At 39.4% G+C, this 17,411-nt stretch overlaps 1 protein-coding gene across 7 annotated transcripts in view; it reads right to left on the bottom strand.

The window, feature by feature from the left end:
- LOC113476639 (catenin delta-2) overlaps positions 1-15,887 on the bottom strand; it is a 266,375-nt gene extending 250,488 nt beyond the window's left edge. For 4 of the 7 annotated variants that reach the window (XM_026842466.1, XM_026842469.1, XM_026842467.1 and 1 more), the window contains exon 1: positions 15,693-15,882. In XM_026842466.1, the coding sequence (XP_026698267.1) occupies positions 15,693-15,765 (73 nt within the window). In that variant the 5' untranslated portion in view covers positions 15,766-15,882. Of the gene's footprint in view, positions 1-15,692 lie in introns of all 7 variants that reach the window. The other 3 variants (XM_026842472.1, XM_026842471.1, XM_026842470.1) reach the window with 3 other exon arrangements.
- Positions 15,888-17,411: the final 1,524 nt, after the last annotated feature.

The raw sequence follows: 17,411 nt of genomic DNA, 5'->3' as shown, positions 1-17,411 counted from the left end.
AAATCTCTATACTTCCATGACATTTTAAACTTCAGCGTAAGAACCATGCTTGAGGAGAATTTTAATTCTGGGTTGAGAAAAGGGTTTCACTGAGAATTTCCACTGAGAATTTCCAAAGTGAATATTTTGCACTGTGCAAGTCCAGAACTATAGTCTCAGTGAAGAGATTTCAGTTTGTCACATAAACATTTAAGATCTTGTTTTAATCTGACATGTCATTAATATCTTTAAATTATTGTATCACCTCAACCCTTCACTACTGAAGTACCGAAATCACATCCCAAAAAACGGAGCATCTGGGGCACCACACAGATATTTAATATAAATCCTTGACAAAGAGAAAGAAAAGCACTTCTTAACTATAATGAAAACCTTCCAAAGACTGGATGTATGCACTGATTATGGTTCTCTTGATTGAAGAAACAGCATACGGAAAACCTAGCCTTGATAATTTTCTACGTCTTTTGCATAGCATTAACAAAGATACAGCAACTTTTATACTAATGCTGAAAATTTAGGTGTATCACTAAATATACTCACAGGCTCATTAATGAGATACTCAGAAATTCACTTTCAGATTTTGTATCTTCTTTTAAAATCTGTGACAGCTCTAGAAACAACTAACAAAATCCAAAAAGCAAGAACATGTTGATTTAGGCAGGGATGCTACTGCACCACACTGAAGTATCTTAGGAAGACCAAATTCACGTAAGAACTGTTAAAAGGTTCAGACTTTCTAGAAGTCAGAGGGAATTTTGCCCAGTCAACATACATAGGATCAGACCTTCAGAGAGGATAAACTTTTAATTTATGAGACTTATATTGCTTGGCTGATGCTGCTGTTTGATTTGTGGATATTACTTTGTAAAATTTCCCTCTTATTATTCTGTATTAGACATTCAGTTCCTGTGTTAACCTTCTCCTTGTGCCTTTCATAGATTTCACAATTCTTTAGGCTTTTTTTCTTTCTTTTTTTTTCTTCACTGATTAGCACCTGTAGTTGCTTCCTACTCTCATGTTAAAGTTGAAAATTGGATCCCAGTAAGACGTCTTTTCTATGTCTACCATCCCTCCATGAGTTCATAAATGATACAAATGCAGTGGATTCTGTCAGTAGCAAATATACAGGAGATATATAAAACAGATACTTGTCCCATCCAAAACACCATAAAAATAACACAGTGCATTCTCTGTCAATTAGGAGACAGAATTCATTAAGTTTGGGGGATACAAACACTTTAGATTTCTAAATGTTACATAAGTGTTTTAGAGTATGCACCAGCCTTTTTGCAATAAAAGTTTAACCAAGTAGATTATAATCAAGCTAGGAGCAAATCAGCAATCCAAAGTAACGAGCACAAGCAGTCAAGTTTAACACTGTTCAAGATGTATGTGATAATACATATATAATAATAATAATGATAATAATAAATTTGTTTAGCAGTTACTTTTAGCAGCACTTTTCCACATTGGAAGTGTAAGAGAAATACATGGTTGGGAGATCCTGAAATATTTACTGAAAGAGTAACAACCCATAACTGATATTAGCAACTACTTCTAAGGTAGTTAAGATTTTATTTATATCCTCTGTTCATTTCATAGTTTAAACACACAAACTGAGAGCAGAACAAAAAAAACCTCTAAAGGATTTCAAGATACGAGATTTATATTTATAATACTCAGGACCTGAAATACTGGTGTTTCAACCCCAGACCCCAAATTAAGGTTGACATCTGGGTGATTCCCACAGCCCTTCACAAAGGGGGGGTGAGTTTGCCTTTAGGCTTCCCTCCAGGGTGCGGCCGGCCTGGCAGGGAGAGCCATGGGGTAAATGAGCCCCAGGTGTCGGCATTAAGTAACCAAAGGTCAGGTGTCCCACTGGGGGATAAAAGCTGGGACCCCTTGCAGGCAGGGGTAGTGTCTGTCTGTGAGGTGGATGTCCTGTGCAGAGTTCCCTGTTGGGGAAGGACCTCCTGCCTCCCTGGGACTGGGCTCCAGTCAGGTCTGGCTTTTCTAAGTGTGGGCTGTGTGGAGATTCAGTGTGTGGCTTCCTTGGTCTTATGGATTTGGCTTGTTGATTTGGTAGTCTCCCATCCCTTCTATGGGAAACTGCATGTCACCATTTATTCTACCCATTGTTGGTTGTGCAGTGTTGTTGTTGGGGTCAGTGGGACTGATGTCAATTATGTATAATCTGACTGTGACTTGTACTCCCATTACTCACCCATGTACTGACCCTTTTGTATCAAATACAATTTGGTTATTAGTTCATCTTTATGCTGGCTGTGTCCTTTATGCTAGGCCTAATAATTGGCAAAACAGGACCCGACACAGATATCAACACCACAGAAGTCTTGTGCAGCTTGGAAACATTACTACATAACTTCTTGTAGTCAAAACAGAAGCAACACAGTCAAAACTACTGCAACTTTCGATTCTTCTTGTTTTCCACTTTCTCCTTCCTCACTTCTCCCACTTTTTATTTTGTGCTATTTAGTTGCTGATTTTGTAATCAAAACTCCAGTCTCCAAATTCTCAGCCAGAGCAAAAGGAAAAGCAAATCTTCCCTTGCACCCTCACAGGATGGGCTCTTCTCCATCCATCCAGTTTTTTCTTTTCAATGCATCAACCTTTCAGGGCTTCCGGGATGGCATCAAACTTCACACAGTCAATTGGAAAAGCCTCTTTCCCTATGTTACCTCCACATCCTTTCCCTCTCAAGGATTTCTAGATCTGCTTCACAGACTCAGCTAGCCTTCTTCCCCCTAATTTTCTGCTGGCTCCAGCTTTCTCCAGCTGTTCATATTTTGTGTATATCAGGGGAAATACAACCTCCTTCCCTCCAGTCAGCTCCACCATGCTCAGGTCAGCACCTTCAACAGCTGGGCATGGCAAACAAGCAGTCTCCCTGCTGTACCAAGTATGCCTTTTTAAGGGAACATAACATGCTGTACAGGGGCAATACAAGCAAACAAAAGAAACAGATACTGAACAACATGGTACTTAGCAAAGAAGGTCTCTTTTCCTCCCACAAACATGTTACTCACAGTTTCCTCTGGTACTGGTTATACCTGGCTGTCACACCTACTCATAATTATTATCCTGTCTACATGCTGTTGCAGCCATGTATACAGTAACACTTTTATCATCCGATGTTTCTATGACAAGGCAAGAAGGAAGCCTTTTTATCAAGGCAACATTCATGTCTCTTCCAGATGGCATCACAGGAGATTTACGTTGTTCATACTTTCCCATCTCATCTTCAAAACCAGAGGTAGCTGCTTAGCTGCTATGCTCTTACTTCTATGGGAAGTACTCAGTGCATCTCTGAGTTAGTTAACAGGTTGATTCCCACTGCTGGCAGCTGCAGAGTACTAAGCCTAGCGAAGATCATAAACAGCTCAAAGTGACTGTATACCCCACTGATGAATTATTGCCTGTTTGTGATTTGATTCTTTCAAAAATCTTAAAATTACCTCCTGACTGTATTTACACGCCACTGTTTTCCAGAACAGCTATTTGCTCCATAGAAACCAAGGAAACATCACTTGTGTTCTGCATATTGTCATGTTCAATATATCCTCTTCCAGTGCAAAAACTGACAATCTTTGAAGACTGAAGAACTGAAGTTGCTACTGCAGTGATGTATCCTTTCATTCTGATGTTCTAAGAGTGTTCTTTAGATCTGACACTAATTGTTACAATAAGGCTGAATGTTCTTTTGCTTAGAAACTGATGTTTTTCCATAATGAAGAAAGAATTGGTGAAAGAAAACACTGCTTCTTCTGTTTCTGAGCTATTCATATCTTTAGAGATCAGCTGGTATCTGTTCACTTTGAAAACTTCTTTTGTCTATATTGCTCCACTTCAGTTTGTACATTCTCACATTGTCTGTGTCTTAGTTTCCTTTTCACCCTTATTTTTTGTTTGAAATACATACCTCGTTTCCTTTTTATTGAACAGTTTCATTGTGGGGAAGACATTGCCTAACCTGTAGCATATGGAATAATTTTCTTAATTACCAATTTAGACAGTATTTCTTTAGTAGTACTTATTTTATTTATGGATTCGAGTATGTGATTAGCTTGCATCAATCTAAAAGCACCTAGTTTTATTAGGGTTAGCAGTGGAAGCAAATACATACCTTATGAATAAAGTCATCTATATAAAGATTTTTACACCTCGAAGAAATAGGTAGACAAGTAATTCAGTGAGCAGCAATGGTGGACAGAATTTGTATCTAAGATACCTGCATTTCAATTTAATAGATAAGATGCCTGATAAGAATGACTTCTGATCAAAGTTCATTTGCAGCTGTGCTTGATGCGACTTCAGTGAAACCTGAAGTCAAAATTGGAATGCAACCTCTGACACAGCCAGGTCTATTAAAAGGCTTCACTGCATGCCCAACCTTACATCCCCACACCCAACCTTCTCAAATCCTACATCCTTCCTTTCAGTCGTCCTCCACCATCAGGTTCCAGAGTTACAGGTGTACATCACAGTAATACAGCCTGTATCTCAAAAGCATATATAGCTAAAGCATCATTTTGAAATCTGTCTAGTCTGAGGGGACACCAAGGTTTTGTGCAGGTATTAGGATGCTCAAACAACTACGTGTTTTCAGTTAATTCAGATTCTCAACTCTCTGACTCAAGACAGGAGTGATTTCCTTCCTTCTTTACAACCAAACAGGGCAGAAGCCATGTTTTTCAAGTTTTCGGTATTAAAAAATATAATACTCCCTTCTACCTCTAGGAACTGACAGCATTTTAAGTCTGCCAGATTTTAATCTCTACTAATATATGCAACTTCCATTCTCAGACTCAGCATCTAGCATGTTTCAGTGATGCTGCTCTGCACAAAAAAAAAGTGATGCTTTCACATAATGTGATAATCAGATGGCAACTTTGGCTGCTAAAGGTGTTATGCCAAGATCTTTTCTCAGATTGCCTCTTGTTTCTTTGAGTGGCATCCCTCAATTTGGGGAGAACATGCAGTTTAATTTATTTGTTACATGAGCATTTAAACAGAGAATGTAACAACTGCCAAGGCCCGTAAAAGCAAATGCTCTTTCAGAATTTGAGATACTAAAATTCATCATGCCAGTTTTCTCACTTGAGATAAAATTCAACCCTGAGCAATAGCACTATGCAAGACACACATTTCCTCCTCTTTGTAATGCTACACAGTTTCACATTGTGCTCATGGGACATAATGACCATAATGATTACCCAATCACAGCAAAACCACAGAGACCATACTACTGCCTATAGACTAGCCTACTGCAACTAAATTTCTGGTTTCGCTGCAAATTCACCTTCTCTTGAAAACCCTCTGTTAAAAGTTTCCTGTCCAGATGGACAACATAAAATAGAACACGTGGACAGTAGTGACAATTATTATTAAAAAAAAGTATAAATATTGTGAGAAAATAACAGATTATCAGCCTGCACTGCATCATGCTAAAGCCATCAAGCACATGGGTGTCTTCTTCAGATTTTGACTTCTTCCTATTTAGTATACTTTACTCCTAAGTAATAAAATGGCTACTAACTTTTTAGAATAACTTATTGAGCTTCAGCTACATTAATAGTTTCAACTCTAGAGAGTTATTTTACTATTAAGTTAACCACATTTGTATTCCAGTGCCAGACCATATGATATGTATACCTTAAACATTAACCTGACTTCTGAAAGTTGATGGACCCGTTATAGTAAAAGCTAGCATCTCTGAATACTTGCTGGACTCATAAAAACTCCAACCCTACATGTAAACATACGATAGAGGAAGAGACTACCTCTAAAAGAAGACAGTCTTATATTAAAAAAAAAATAAAATTACAGCTTGAGTTAAAAAGAAAAAAAGGCTGGTGATTTTTGAAGAGTGCCTTTAAATATAATGCTGCAGAAAGAATGATCCTCTAACAAAAGCATTCGTCATCTTGAAGACGTTACTGGGTAGTTACTTCAGGGACAGCATTGTGGTTTTGTTCTGCAAAGATTTACAAGAAGATTTATGAAAGGTGTTTGAACTGCTTATTTCATGAATGACAACCCTGTATTTCCACACAACACTGAAGTAAATAAAAGATAATGGACATAGTCCCACATTACAGAAGTCTAACATGACCGGGCTTTAACCTAAGACTACACCTGTACAGTAAATAGATGATAAATACACAGTTTCTGGCACAGAGTAGACATTGTATTTTCTCAGTAGTGGCAGATGAGATTTACAGGGATGTATTTCCCTGACCAAGATTTTATAATCACATTTCTCCGTCAATAGGTGGCAAAAGTCAAGGGACATCTGAGAAGCATTCAGATACACTATAAGTCATCCTTCTATTAAAAAAGGAGGGTAGAAGAGTTAGAAGATAGATACAGCAAACCACAAGCCTCTGGAAGTATCCTGTTCATGGGACTGAGGAAGGAGGCTGTGGATACCTACCATTTTAAAATGTTTTCATTCTGAGCAACGGTGGAATCTGGGCTGTCTTCAGATGGGTACAATTCCACTATGGAACCTAACCATGGGCTCAATACTTTGGAGCAATGAGTATCTCATTCGGGGAAATGTTTTTCCACTGTAAGGGGGATATTGCTCACACCTTCATTACAAAGGTGGTTCTGCAGGGTTTTGACCTTCTGCCACTTTCCTCCTCTCTCATTGCTTTTGTCCACAGCTTCACAGCGATCACTGGATACCACTGAAGTTGAAAACAATGTCTTTTATTATACTTCTGCCAAAATTGTAATTGGAAAGAAATAGAATTTTTTTTTAAATTATTTTTTTCTCAGACAAGATGCTACTATATCTGGAAAAAGAATCACCTAAAAACATATCCAAAAATGTAACACAGATAAGACTATACCAGACACCCCGGATCTGTCAAATGAAATGGGATTATGACTTTGCACTGCTTTGAGGTGATTTGTTACTCACTATGCAGTATGCATAATACCTCACTAAGGTATTTCGTGCTCAATTTACTTTGTACTGAAGATTTGTTCCCTACTTGTTTCCTATAATTCTCTCTCCCAAAGCAATGTTATCAAGTGGATGTCAGCTAGGAATACAGGTCTATTATCACAACATTACCAAACTAATAGAGATGCAGTGGTAGGAATAATTTTTCTTTTTAATTTCCCCGAAAACATTATGTCCTATAGCCAGAACTCCATGCTGTGTGATTTACCAGCATGATCCTCAATTAATTTGCAGCTGTGGCATCACAGTATGCCCCTGCACAGCACATCAGCTTGTGACAAAGCAAAAAACAAAACAAACAAACCTGTCCCCCAAACAGAAAAAAAACCCCACAACCTAAGCAGAAAGAAGTAATGTTAGGTATTTATAACCTAACTATTGCATTTTAGGACTGAACAAAAACTAAATAAAGATTTAAGAAGCAGTATAACAGACAAAGGATTTAATCCAAACGGGGAAATTCAAAGCTGATTTTTTTTTTTTCTCTTTTTTTTTGCATGATGTGAAAACTTTAAAGATAAATAAAGAAAAATACATTTGAAATGAAGGTTCCCTTTTTACTTTCAGGTTAAGTATTTGTAATACAGGAACTAGCATGTAACGTGCCTTTTCATCAATAGCTAGATGCTGCTCTGAAACAAAAGTGAAACTATACCAGGGCACTCATTGATACTAACTGTAAGAATGTGAAAACACGCAACTGTGTATATATATATATATATATATATATATGAATGATTTTTTTTTTTCCCTCTAGTCCCATTAAAATTCCTTTTACTTATTAACGTGAAGTCTGTGGAATTACAATTAGATCTGGTTAACTAAATTCCAGTTCCATAACAAGAAGCAATACTAACACAACTTGTGAAAGGATGAGATAGCTATGAGTAACTAAGAGTCTGATTCCCAGAGCTGAAGTTATGTTTGCATGCCTTGCAGGTGTAGAAAGCTGTGAAGGAAGGGAAGCGCTCTATATGGGATTCATCATGACATTAAAATTGGAGTCCCACAGTGGCATTTTTACATAGTCTTATTTCAACATAAGAATGCTATGTTGATTTTCTAAATGTTTTTCATCATCTTTAAGCCAACTTCAGTGATTTGAAATGGCTACAGAGAACAACTTACCAAGGGACTGCTTGCCATAAGGTATTACAAATGATTATCAAAAAGATATTTCTCAAAGCAAAGTTTAGAAAAAATTTCTCGTATTTGTTTCAGGTATCAGCTGAATACTGAATACCAAGTGCAAGGTCCTGCACCTGGGTTGGGGCAACCCCTGGTGTCAGTACAGGCTCAGGGATGAAGGGATTGAGAGCAGCCCTGACAAGAATGACTAGGGGGTACTGGTAGATGAAAAGTTGGGACGTGAGGTGACAATGTGTCCTGGTGCCAACTGTATCCTGGGCTGAATCAAGAGAAGCGTGGGCAGTCAAGGGAGGTGATTCTGCCCCTCTCCTCTGCTCTGGTGAAACCCCACCTGCATGCTGGGTTCAGCTCTGGGGTCCACAACGTAAGGACAAGGACCTGCTTGAGCAGGTCCAGAGGAGGAGGATGATCAGGGGGATGGAGCACCTGCCCTAGGAGGATAGGCTGAGAGAGTTGGGGTTGTTCAGCCTGGAGAAGAGAAGGCTCTGCTCTCTCTGGGGAGACTCTGTCATGGCCTTTCAGTACTTAAAGGTGGCTTATAAAAAAGATGGGCACAGATATTTTTAGTAGGGCCTGTTGTAATAGGACAAGGGGTAACAGTTTTAATCTATAGATTTGGACTAGATATAAGGAAAAAAATACTTACAATGAGAGTGGTAAGACCCTGGAACAGGTTGCCCAGAGAAGTTGTGGATGCTCCCTCCCTGGAAATGTTCAAGGCCATGTTGGGTGGGGTTCTGAGCAACCTGGTCTAATGGGAAGGTATCCTTGCTCACTGCAGGTCAACTAGATGATCTTTGGAAGTTCCTTCTGACCCAAATTATTCTATGATTCTGTAATAATGTATAAACTACTCCATAACCACCAAAACACCTTTAAAGGTTAAGAGTTTAAGGTTAAAACCCTTAAAAATGGCTAAAGAAAAGTTCATCTGTAAAAGCTGATGTGGGAAAACACTATCATCTTGCGATGATAACTGCATAACTGCAATAAAGGAGGCTTAATTATGTTTGAAAGAAGAGTAAAGTATAGGATACTGATGTCTAACTTTTTTCAAATGGCGAATTTTTCAAATACTGGAAAATTGCTTCACAATATGAAAAAATCTTCACCTTGACTTCTAAAAATATCAAACATATCCAACACTTTATTACATATGAAGACAAATATTTACAGTCTTGTGAAGATGAGTTACTCTAGCTCAGTTCATGCATCCTTTGTAGCCTCGTGCTCCTTTTGTAAGGGACAGCAAAGGAGCTGAGTCATGACAAAATGTTGAGAATCAAAGCAAGCTTCAGCTGGACCAGAATAAAAAACATGCAGCAAATGAAGTACTTGGGTGTTTGGAAGCAGCATTAAGAAGTCCATACAACACTGTTCTCTGTCCTTGCTGTAAAAATCTCACTTGAAAAAGCAAAAATTAACTTGCATCTATTCAGCAGTTACTGTTCCAACAGACTGCTGGCTCCCTTGCTGGCAAGGTAGAGCTATCTGGCAGCAGAGTAGCACTCCTTCCTGGAGCAAGGCGAGGTCTCTGCCCTTCTGTGCTGGCAGCAGATGGAAGGCAGGGCAGAGGCAAGGAGCTGGTGGGCTGGTGCAGCTTTCCAGCAGCAACTCCACAATGCCAGGCTTCTGTCTACCAGGTCAACAGGATGGAACCCCCCAAGCAGGTTGCGTGTGTGGTTGCCTTTCCTCAAGGGAAGGAGCTCCCAGGGAGTGGGGGTGAACACCATGTGAACCTGGAACTGAGAACAGGAGGCCATCGGACACCGAAGAGCTGGGACTGCCCTGTTTTGCTTGTGCAATGTGAACAAGGTGAGGAAGGAGAGGTCAGAGCCATCTGAACACCCACAAGCCACAAAACTAGCAACCTCCGCTTCCTGAAAATAACCAAACCCAAACAAACCAACAGTGCAATTAATTTTTTATGGGATGTTCCTGTCGGAGTGGTAGAAAAAGGCGGTTTTGCTTCTCTTTTTCTTGCCTCTCCTTTAGGTTCTGAATAGAGACCTAATCCTCACCACAGGCACCTCATAAAATGGAACAAGGATGCAGAAGAAAGAAACAGCCCAGACATGTTGTGAGAAAGCCACCAACTCAGTGATAAGAAAAGGAATGCCAATTTTCCTTGTAAATTTCCCCCTCAGGCACTGCTTAACCTCCAGGACAGCAAAAGCCTGGACCAAGTGCAAAGCAGAAAACACTGGCATGGCTGTCTGGGTCCTCTTCCCATCCCTCCAGCAGCACACATAATCTGTGAAGAAAGACTGGACTCTGGAAGCAAATGCTGTCCCTACCTCGCTAAAGCAGGATATACTTTTACAACAGAAAGACAACGTTACAAATAACTAGGAGCAGTGTTTGATTTAATGCATCCTCCCCAGTGCAGAATCCTTTCCTTCAACTAATAGAGAACCAGGCAGGAGCAGGAAGGAAGGCAGAGAAGAGGACAGCATCTGCCCAGAACCATAATGGTAATTCTCACCTTCCAAAGTTTTTTCCTGTGCCGTATCACAAGACGATGAAATACAGAGTTTTTCCCTGGCACTGGCAAGCACCTGAACAGAAACCACGGCCAGGAGCAACAGGTTAACTCTTCCTGCTGAAAAGGGGCCCCCTTGACTCTCCATGGCACTCCTGACAGCACTCTCCCTTCACACAGAAACCCAGCTCACGAAGAGCCATGTTACTGGTTTGCACCTACCATCACGAATTTCACAGGCCTCTTCTCTTTGATCAGCATTCTCCACCATGGCACCCAGGAGGTAGTGTTGTCTGCAGCAGCACAGCTTTCAGTAACAGACACAGCTTCAGAGGCGGTGGTGCACTGGTGGAACCACCCAAGCATCAGTGGGAAGAACCTTGGGGAGACCTGGTCTCAAGGAGAGGAGGCCATCAGAGAAGCTGGAGGGCAGCCTGGCAACTACCTGCACATGCAGGGACATCAGGCAGCTTTGGAGATAGCATGAGAAGTACTGCAGGAGTGCCCCTGCCCCACACATGCTCCCTGATGTAAAAGCCATTGCGAGAGCATGCCTGGTAAATCGTCCCACACTAAATCACTCTTCAGAGGCAATGGAAACTCTCACTGCTTATCCTTGCACTAATCAACCTCCTTTCAATTAATCTTCCAGTTCAGGGTCCTCCTTTTAATTTCAGCAATATCAATCACAGACCATACTACTCCTTTTCTGGTCTGTTTCTCCCTCTCTCTGGGAAGCACAGAAGAGTCCTCAAAGTGCCTTAAGTGCCCTGTCCTCATCAAGGAAGCACTTCAGCTCTGTGTACTCAGCACTCAAAACTAATGTTAACTGGCCATGTAACCATACACGGCTGTTGGACTTCCGATGATTGAGGTCTGTCACGAGGACCTCCCCACGGTTACCTTCAGGTGCCAGAGGCAGAGACCGTCCTGAGGCTGTACAACCCAAGGTAATCCTTAAACTTTCTTCAAGGCCATCAAAGTTCCCCTGGTGATACTGAGATGAATATATCCTTCACAGTGCGGAGGAGGACAGGTTCACTCCTCCGGTGTAATTGCTTGGTTCACCTTTGCCATGTGTGAGGCTGGGGACAAAGATACTCACCCACAGCCCCTGAAACCAGCAAGCACTCTCAAAGAGTGAGAACTCTGCAGGTTTTGAGATCTAAAATGTCCACAGCTAGCCAGCATCACCAGTGCATTTAAGCAGCAGCACTTATTTAATCTGATAAAGCCCATGTGTAGAGAGTTCAAAATAATCACAGACTTCCTATTTACTACCCTTCCCTCACAGACTGGAGGACAGCAGTCTTTCAAAGCTTTTAATAACTTTATCCAGAAATCACATCTGTTTTACAGAAGAGGGCTCATCTCTTTCACTGAGGGACGACAACAAAAGCAAGCGTCATTATGCACTTCCAAACAGAGTGCCATCAGCCTCCAGAGGGTGATGGCAACTGGTCCCATGGACTCCACCACTGCTGAAGCCATGCTCCCCTACTACAGGTCAGCACTGACAGTCTAGGACCTCAGCAGCAAAGCTGGTTTCTCCTCAAGGCAGCTATGGAAATCATAGGCTTGCAAAATAGCGAGATTCTGCCTGCTTGGACTTGTTTTATGTTCAACATGAATAACTAAGAACTAAATCTCTAGTCAAAACTTCTAATTCTGCAAATAAGCGAACGATCACCAATTCTGTGTCCCACTCTGTCTGAAAGGCAATCATTCACTCCTCTTAAATAATAGTCCTTTTCAAATTCCAGTGGTGTTCACGTAAACATCCCATCAAATAAGCTTAGCTCTACTATTTTTAATTTAGGATTTAAATTAATAATGCAAGGCCTTTAGGTTTACAAGGAATGTAAGTAATACACATGCCTGGACAAAAGTTATTAGTGTTATTTGGTTGGGTTACAAATACAAGTTACATTCAGTAAGTTAATTAATTAATTAATTATATTATGTCTGTGTACTCCCTCCAAGCACATCTTTTGCGGATTACAATTTCGTAAGTAGAATTTATTGCTACTTTTAGCAGAGAAATTTGGGTTGGTACTTTTTATATGAGAGAAGGCATTACCCTATGAAGATCCAGAGGGATTAAGTAAAAGCTACCAACCAAAAAAGCCTATGCATCTACTGCTGTCAAGTGAAAGATGATTTTTACCTTAGACAGCATGACAGTAAAACACTCGGTCATAATTTAAATGACAAAGTGATGAAGAATTCATCCTGACCCTATCTAAAGTTATGACAGAAAGAGATGTTTAGTAAGCTCCTACTATTTTGTATCTTCTGCAATATTCAGCCCTTAGTGCAGAACTATAATCGTGCATTTCATTCATGAGTGAAATACTGTTTTTTGTGGGGGGTTTTGGGGGGATTTTTTTTAACTTCGTATTTTCCTTGTAAGTAAATAGAATAAGCTTAATTTAGTTTACCCTGTAGAGAAATTTTAGCTTACTGAATTCTGCTCACTGAACGTTGATTCTCCTATGGGATGAAAAACTCTGAGTGGGCTTTATCCTTAGTTGTATAAACATTCTTGAATGCAATAAGTATTTAAGAGCTTACAAAAGAGAAAGAGCTGATGCCTATATTAAAAAAAAAAAAAAAAAAAAAAGAGTTGTTTCCATTCTGTGAGTCACTTAATCTTTCAAATTAAGTAAAATTTTCAAAGTCAGGAAGAATGTTCTCTTTTAAAAAAAATACAAAAGTAAATCTTTTGCAAGTCTAACTAGCATAATTTTTGTTTCTAATTGGCAATGTTAGCTACAGAGAAAAAAAAATCCAGGTTTTGGACAAAGTCCTTAGACCAAGTATGCCTTTCCTTTTTTTCCATCAGATGTGGAAAAGCATGCACCATCTTCATGATTAAAGGTACTGTTGTAATTGACAAGAGAATGTGAACTATGGTCTGGAAACGAGCACACTGAAGCCTTAAAGCTCCCTACCACTGCCTCCCACCCCGGTGAAACCCACGCACACAGAAGATACAGGCCATGGTACATGTCTTCAAGGAGTACACAGCAATCTACATCCCTCATATTTTATAACAAATAGTCAAGACAAATAGCTATTCAGTCCTACAATAAAAACCACTTAAGACAACTCAATGAATGTGCCAAACTTCAGTTGAACTTCTTCCACTTCTTTCTTCTAATCTGAGAAAATTTGTACGGTCTCCATCAGAAGGGATATGTTCCTACAGGCATTTGTGGTAGAGGCAGGAGTCTGAGAGCTGATCTGATCCAGCTCAAAATTCCCTGTGAGCGCTGACAGCTCTTCAGCCTGGTTGCGTGAAAGGCTGACAGCATCCGCAGCTAACAGCTATCGATGGAGCAACAGAATAACTGGCCTGGCACGCATCCACCTACTTTTATTTCCCCTGACCCTGATGATAGGGGTGGAAGGGTAAAGTGATGGAGGATCAACCCAACACAAAGCTGGACTGATGGGGTCATTCTTCAGAACGAGCCTGGAGCAATGTTCAAATCCATATCCCAAATGGCAAAACAAAATTCATTTTCACAAGGTCCATTTCTGCTACCCAAATCAGAGTATTTTTTTTTAGCTTTTCCTCTTCCATTCTGCAAACCCATCTTCAGGTATTACCCAGTAACATCCTGCGTCCCAGTTTCATTCACTATAATTGTGATCCATGTTGACAGGGTTTCCTTCCTTACAGAGGTGTTATGAAGATTACAGTCACAAGAGAGCCTGCTACTTCAGTACAGAGAACCAAGGGATATTTTGCAAGCAAAACAAACCCTCTTTAGGGTATGACCGGGAAAGAGAGCATCGTATAGGAAATATGAGGCAGCCACATATGAAACAAGACGTTTAAAGTTCAATATAAATAATTGCTTCAGTCACTATCACTGCCTCCGCTGCTCAGTCTTGTGCCCTTCTTGTCCCCTTCATGCAAAGAATAGCAATCTTTTCTCATATATGTATGACTCTACACAAAACATATACTAGGGTACTTTCTTTAACAGGAAGGAAATGATGTAATGGTGTTCTTCAAAAAGTAGAAAGCTGTTTTTCTGTGGAAAAACTTATTTTTAAGGATTCTTTCCTCTATTCTGAACACCCAAAACATGCATAAGGCAACAGAAATTTCTGGACATGCAAAAACTGCCAGCTTTGTCCTTGTTTGGTTTTAAAAATTAAAAAAAAAAAAAAAAAAAATCAAAAGAAAGTAAAGCATCTTGCTCCAAAAAGTTCACTTAACTTTTTCTTGATGAAAATGGGAGTGATCTGAGAACGGACATAATCTTCCCTCTCTGATCAACACAGCAAAGATAAAACACCAGAAATACTTACAATTCCTAAGGCAAGTTCTTTCTACATCTGCTTTAGGCTATTTTGGCTGTAGCATTTATGTACTCTGATTATTTTGTACATTAAATACCATAAATATCCCTGTTGATTTGTGATCTATTTGTGGGTTCCAACATACAGCTGTATTTCATTTGGTTGAGAGGACATTCTGCAAGGAGGACTTGTACACCAATGCATTTCATGGACAATCATTATAATTTATGGGTAAGCCAGTGATGCTAACAGCTTTTCTCTATGCCATAGTTCAACTTTATGTCTGTGTACCTATACCAAAGTGTACCTCTGTAGGAGAGATGAAGAACATTTATGTATGATTCACTTCAAAAGCAAGTGAACAATCCTTTAGCTTCATATGGAAGGAACTTTGCAGTCCCTCTGCAACACACAAAATACCTTTGCAAGCAAAACACCCTAGCAATTTCTTCAGAGACAACAGATTTTTCTGAAAGACAATATACAAGATTAATAAAAATATTCTCTCTCTCCTTATGAGTAAGCCCCCTCCCCAAATTAGCTTAACCTACTATAGATATAGTACAACATTAAGTATTTCTGCGTTTTGTGCATGCCTTAGGGGTTCTATTGATAGCTGCCATCTGCACAAGGTATTCTGTTTGACTGTCATGCACATAATACATTTTGTTTAGCACATCAGAAAGAATTAGTACTGAAGAATAAAGTATATCTCATAAAAACACAACCATGCAAGTTGCAGCCACCTACCTGTACTAGTGCGATATGTGCCTGTGTGTGCTGGTTGCAGAGGGTCCCCCTGACTCTGGCTGAGACTCCTCATAGGGGGCTTCTGATAAACTCTGTCTTCGTAAATAGGATCTATATGGTGTTCTGGAGATTGCAGTGCCCTTAACTCGGAGCCAAGGTGGCTGTGCTGGCTGCTGTAAGATGCTCGAGACCCAGCTGCAAATAGATTTATAAGAAACATTTAAGAGAGAGAAAAAACAGTGACAAATAAAGGATGTGACTTTATTAAAAGCTTACTTGAAAACAGCACTTAAACAGAAAAAAACCCAAACAAAACAAAGAAATAAATGTTTTCAACATACAAATAGAAACAGCATGCAAGGGAGGCCACAGCTTCAGTTAATCACATTAGTTATATCATCCAGCTGTCTGCATCTACTCCAAAACCTCACTTCTTCTGAGGAAACTATATATTTTATGTGGAAAGATAGGTATCATGATATCATCCTCTCTTGAACAGACCAAAAACCCCCCAATCCCTCTCAAAAAAGCAACCAATAAATAAAAGCAAAAAACCCTGAAAAAAAGTGCAATCCAGGAGTGTCTGAGACCAAAGGGGTCCAAAGAAGAACCAGGAATGGGGGAGAAGAAAGGAGCAGGAGTCAGAAGTCATTTCACATGTCATGCCCATATCTTAAGATCTACAAATGAAACAAGCTAAAGATGATGGATAGATGTAGTTACACACAGGCTGCTCTTTTTGCTGCTTCTCTAAAGTTCAACAGAATGGTCATATAACATTTTGCCCTCAACAGTTTTAAAAAAAAAATCATATTGCTAAGACCTTCTCCAACTTAAATATCCTCTGAGGATAAATATATTAAACATGACTCTTGGAAAAACTATTTTTAGGATACTGCACTCTGTTTTTTTTGTTTGTTTGTTTGTTTTATAAGATGAACTATGATTGCATTAAAACATTTACTTATTCTACTATTAAAAATATTATTTTCTATCATGAAATTTAAAGAAGAGACTTGTATATTTCCAGCTGTGATTACTTTTGTCACTTGAATCCCTCTGTCACTTAGGTACTTTGATTCTGTGATCCTTTAACAAGATTCCCAAGGAGAGTCACAGGGAAGCCACACCAACATTAGACATTTTGAAGGCAAGAATCAAGTTAAGTATGCAACACCTGACAAAGGTTAGGTCTATACCACAAAGTGGTAACATGCTATCAAAATGTTTAGGAAAGCAATCCAAGATACAACTATTACAGCCCTTCCTGATACTTCTGTGAGGTTAAATTCCTGGATGTGGGTAACGTTCTACTAGCTTAGCTTGTACTACTCAGAGCCCATTCCTGCCAGAAATCTCTACAACATTTATTGTGTTGACAGTGGTTTTGTTGTATAAACGAACACTAAATATTTTTAAACTGCAAAGCACAGATATGAAGTCATGTGTGATAGCAACATAGGGTAGAAATGAGAAAGATACACAGACATGACATTACTTAAACTTTAATACAAATTGTCTGGAGGAAAAAATAATTTATTCTATTTCCTTCTTTGTAATCAGCTTGCACCATATACATATTTTCTTCCAAATTTTTCAATGTATGTGCATGTTTTCAGTGGAATAGTCTATTTGCATATTTTTCCCTTCAAACATTTTTCAGACTGACTTGCCATTAGCACACCACTGAAAGTAATTCTGTTGTTCCCCTTACTAGAA

The sequence above is a fragment of the Athene cunicularia genome (genome assembly GCF_003259725.1).
Source record: "Athene cunicularia isolate RWA chromosome 2 unlocalized genomic scaffold, athCun1 chr2_part1, whole genome shotgun sequence".
Classification (NCBI taxonomy): domain Eukaryota; kingdom Metazoa; phylum Chordata; class Aves; order Strigiformes; family Strigidae; genus Athene; species Athene cunicularia.
This window is presented reverse-complemented; position numbering and strand designations above follow the sequence as displayed.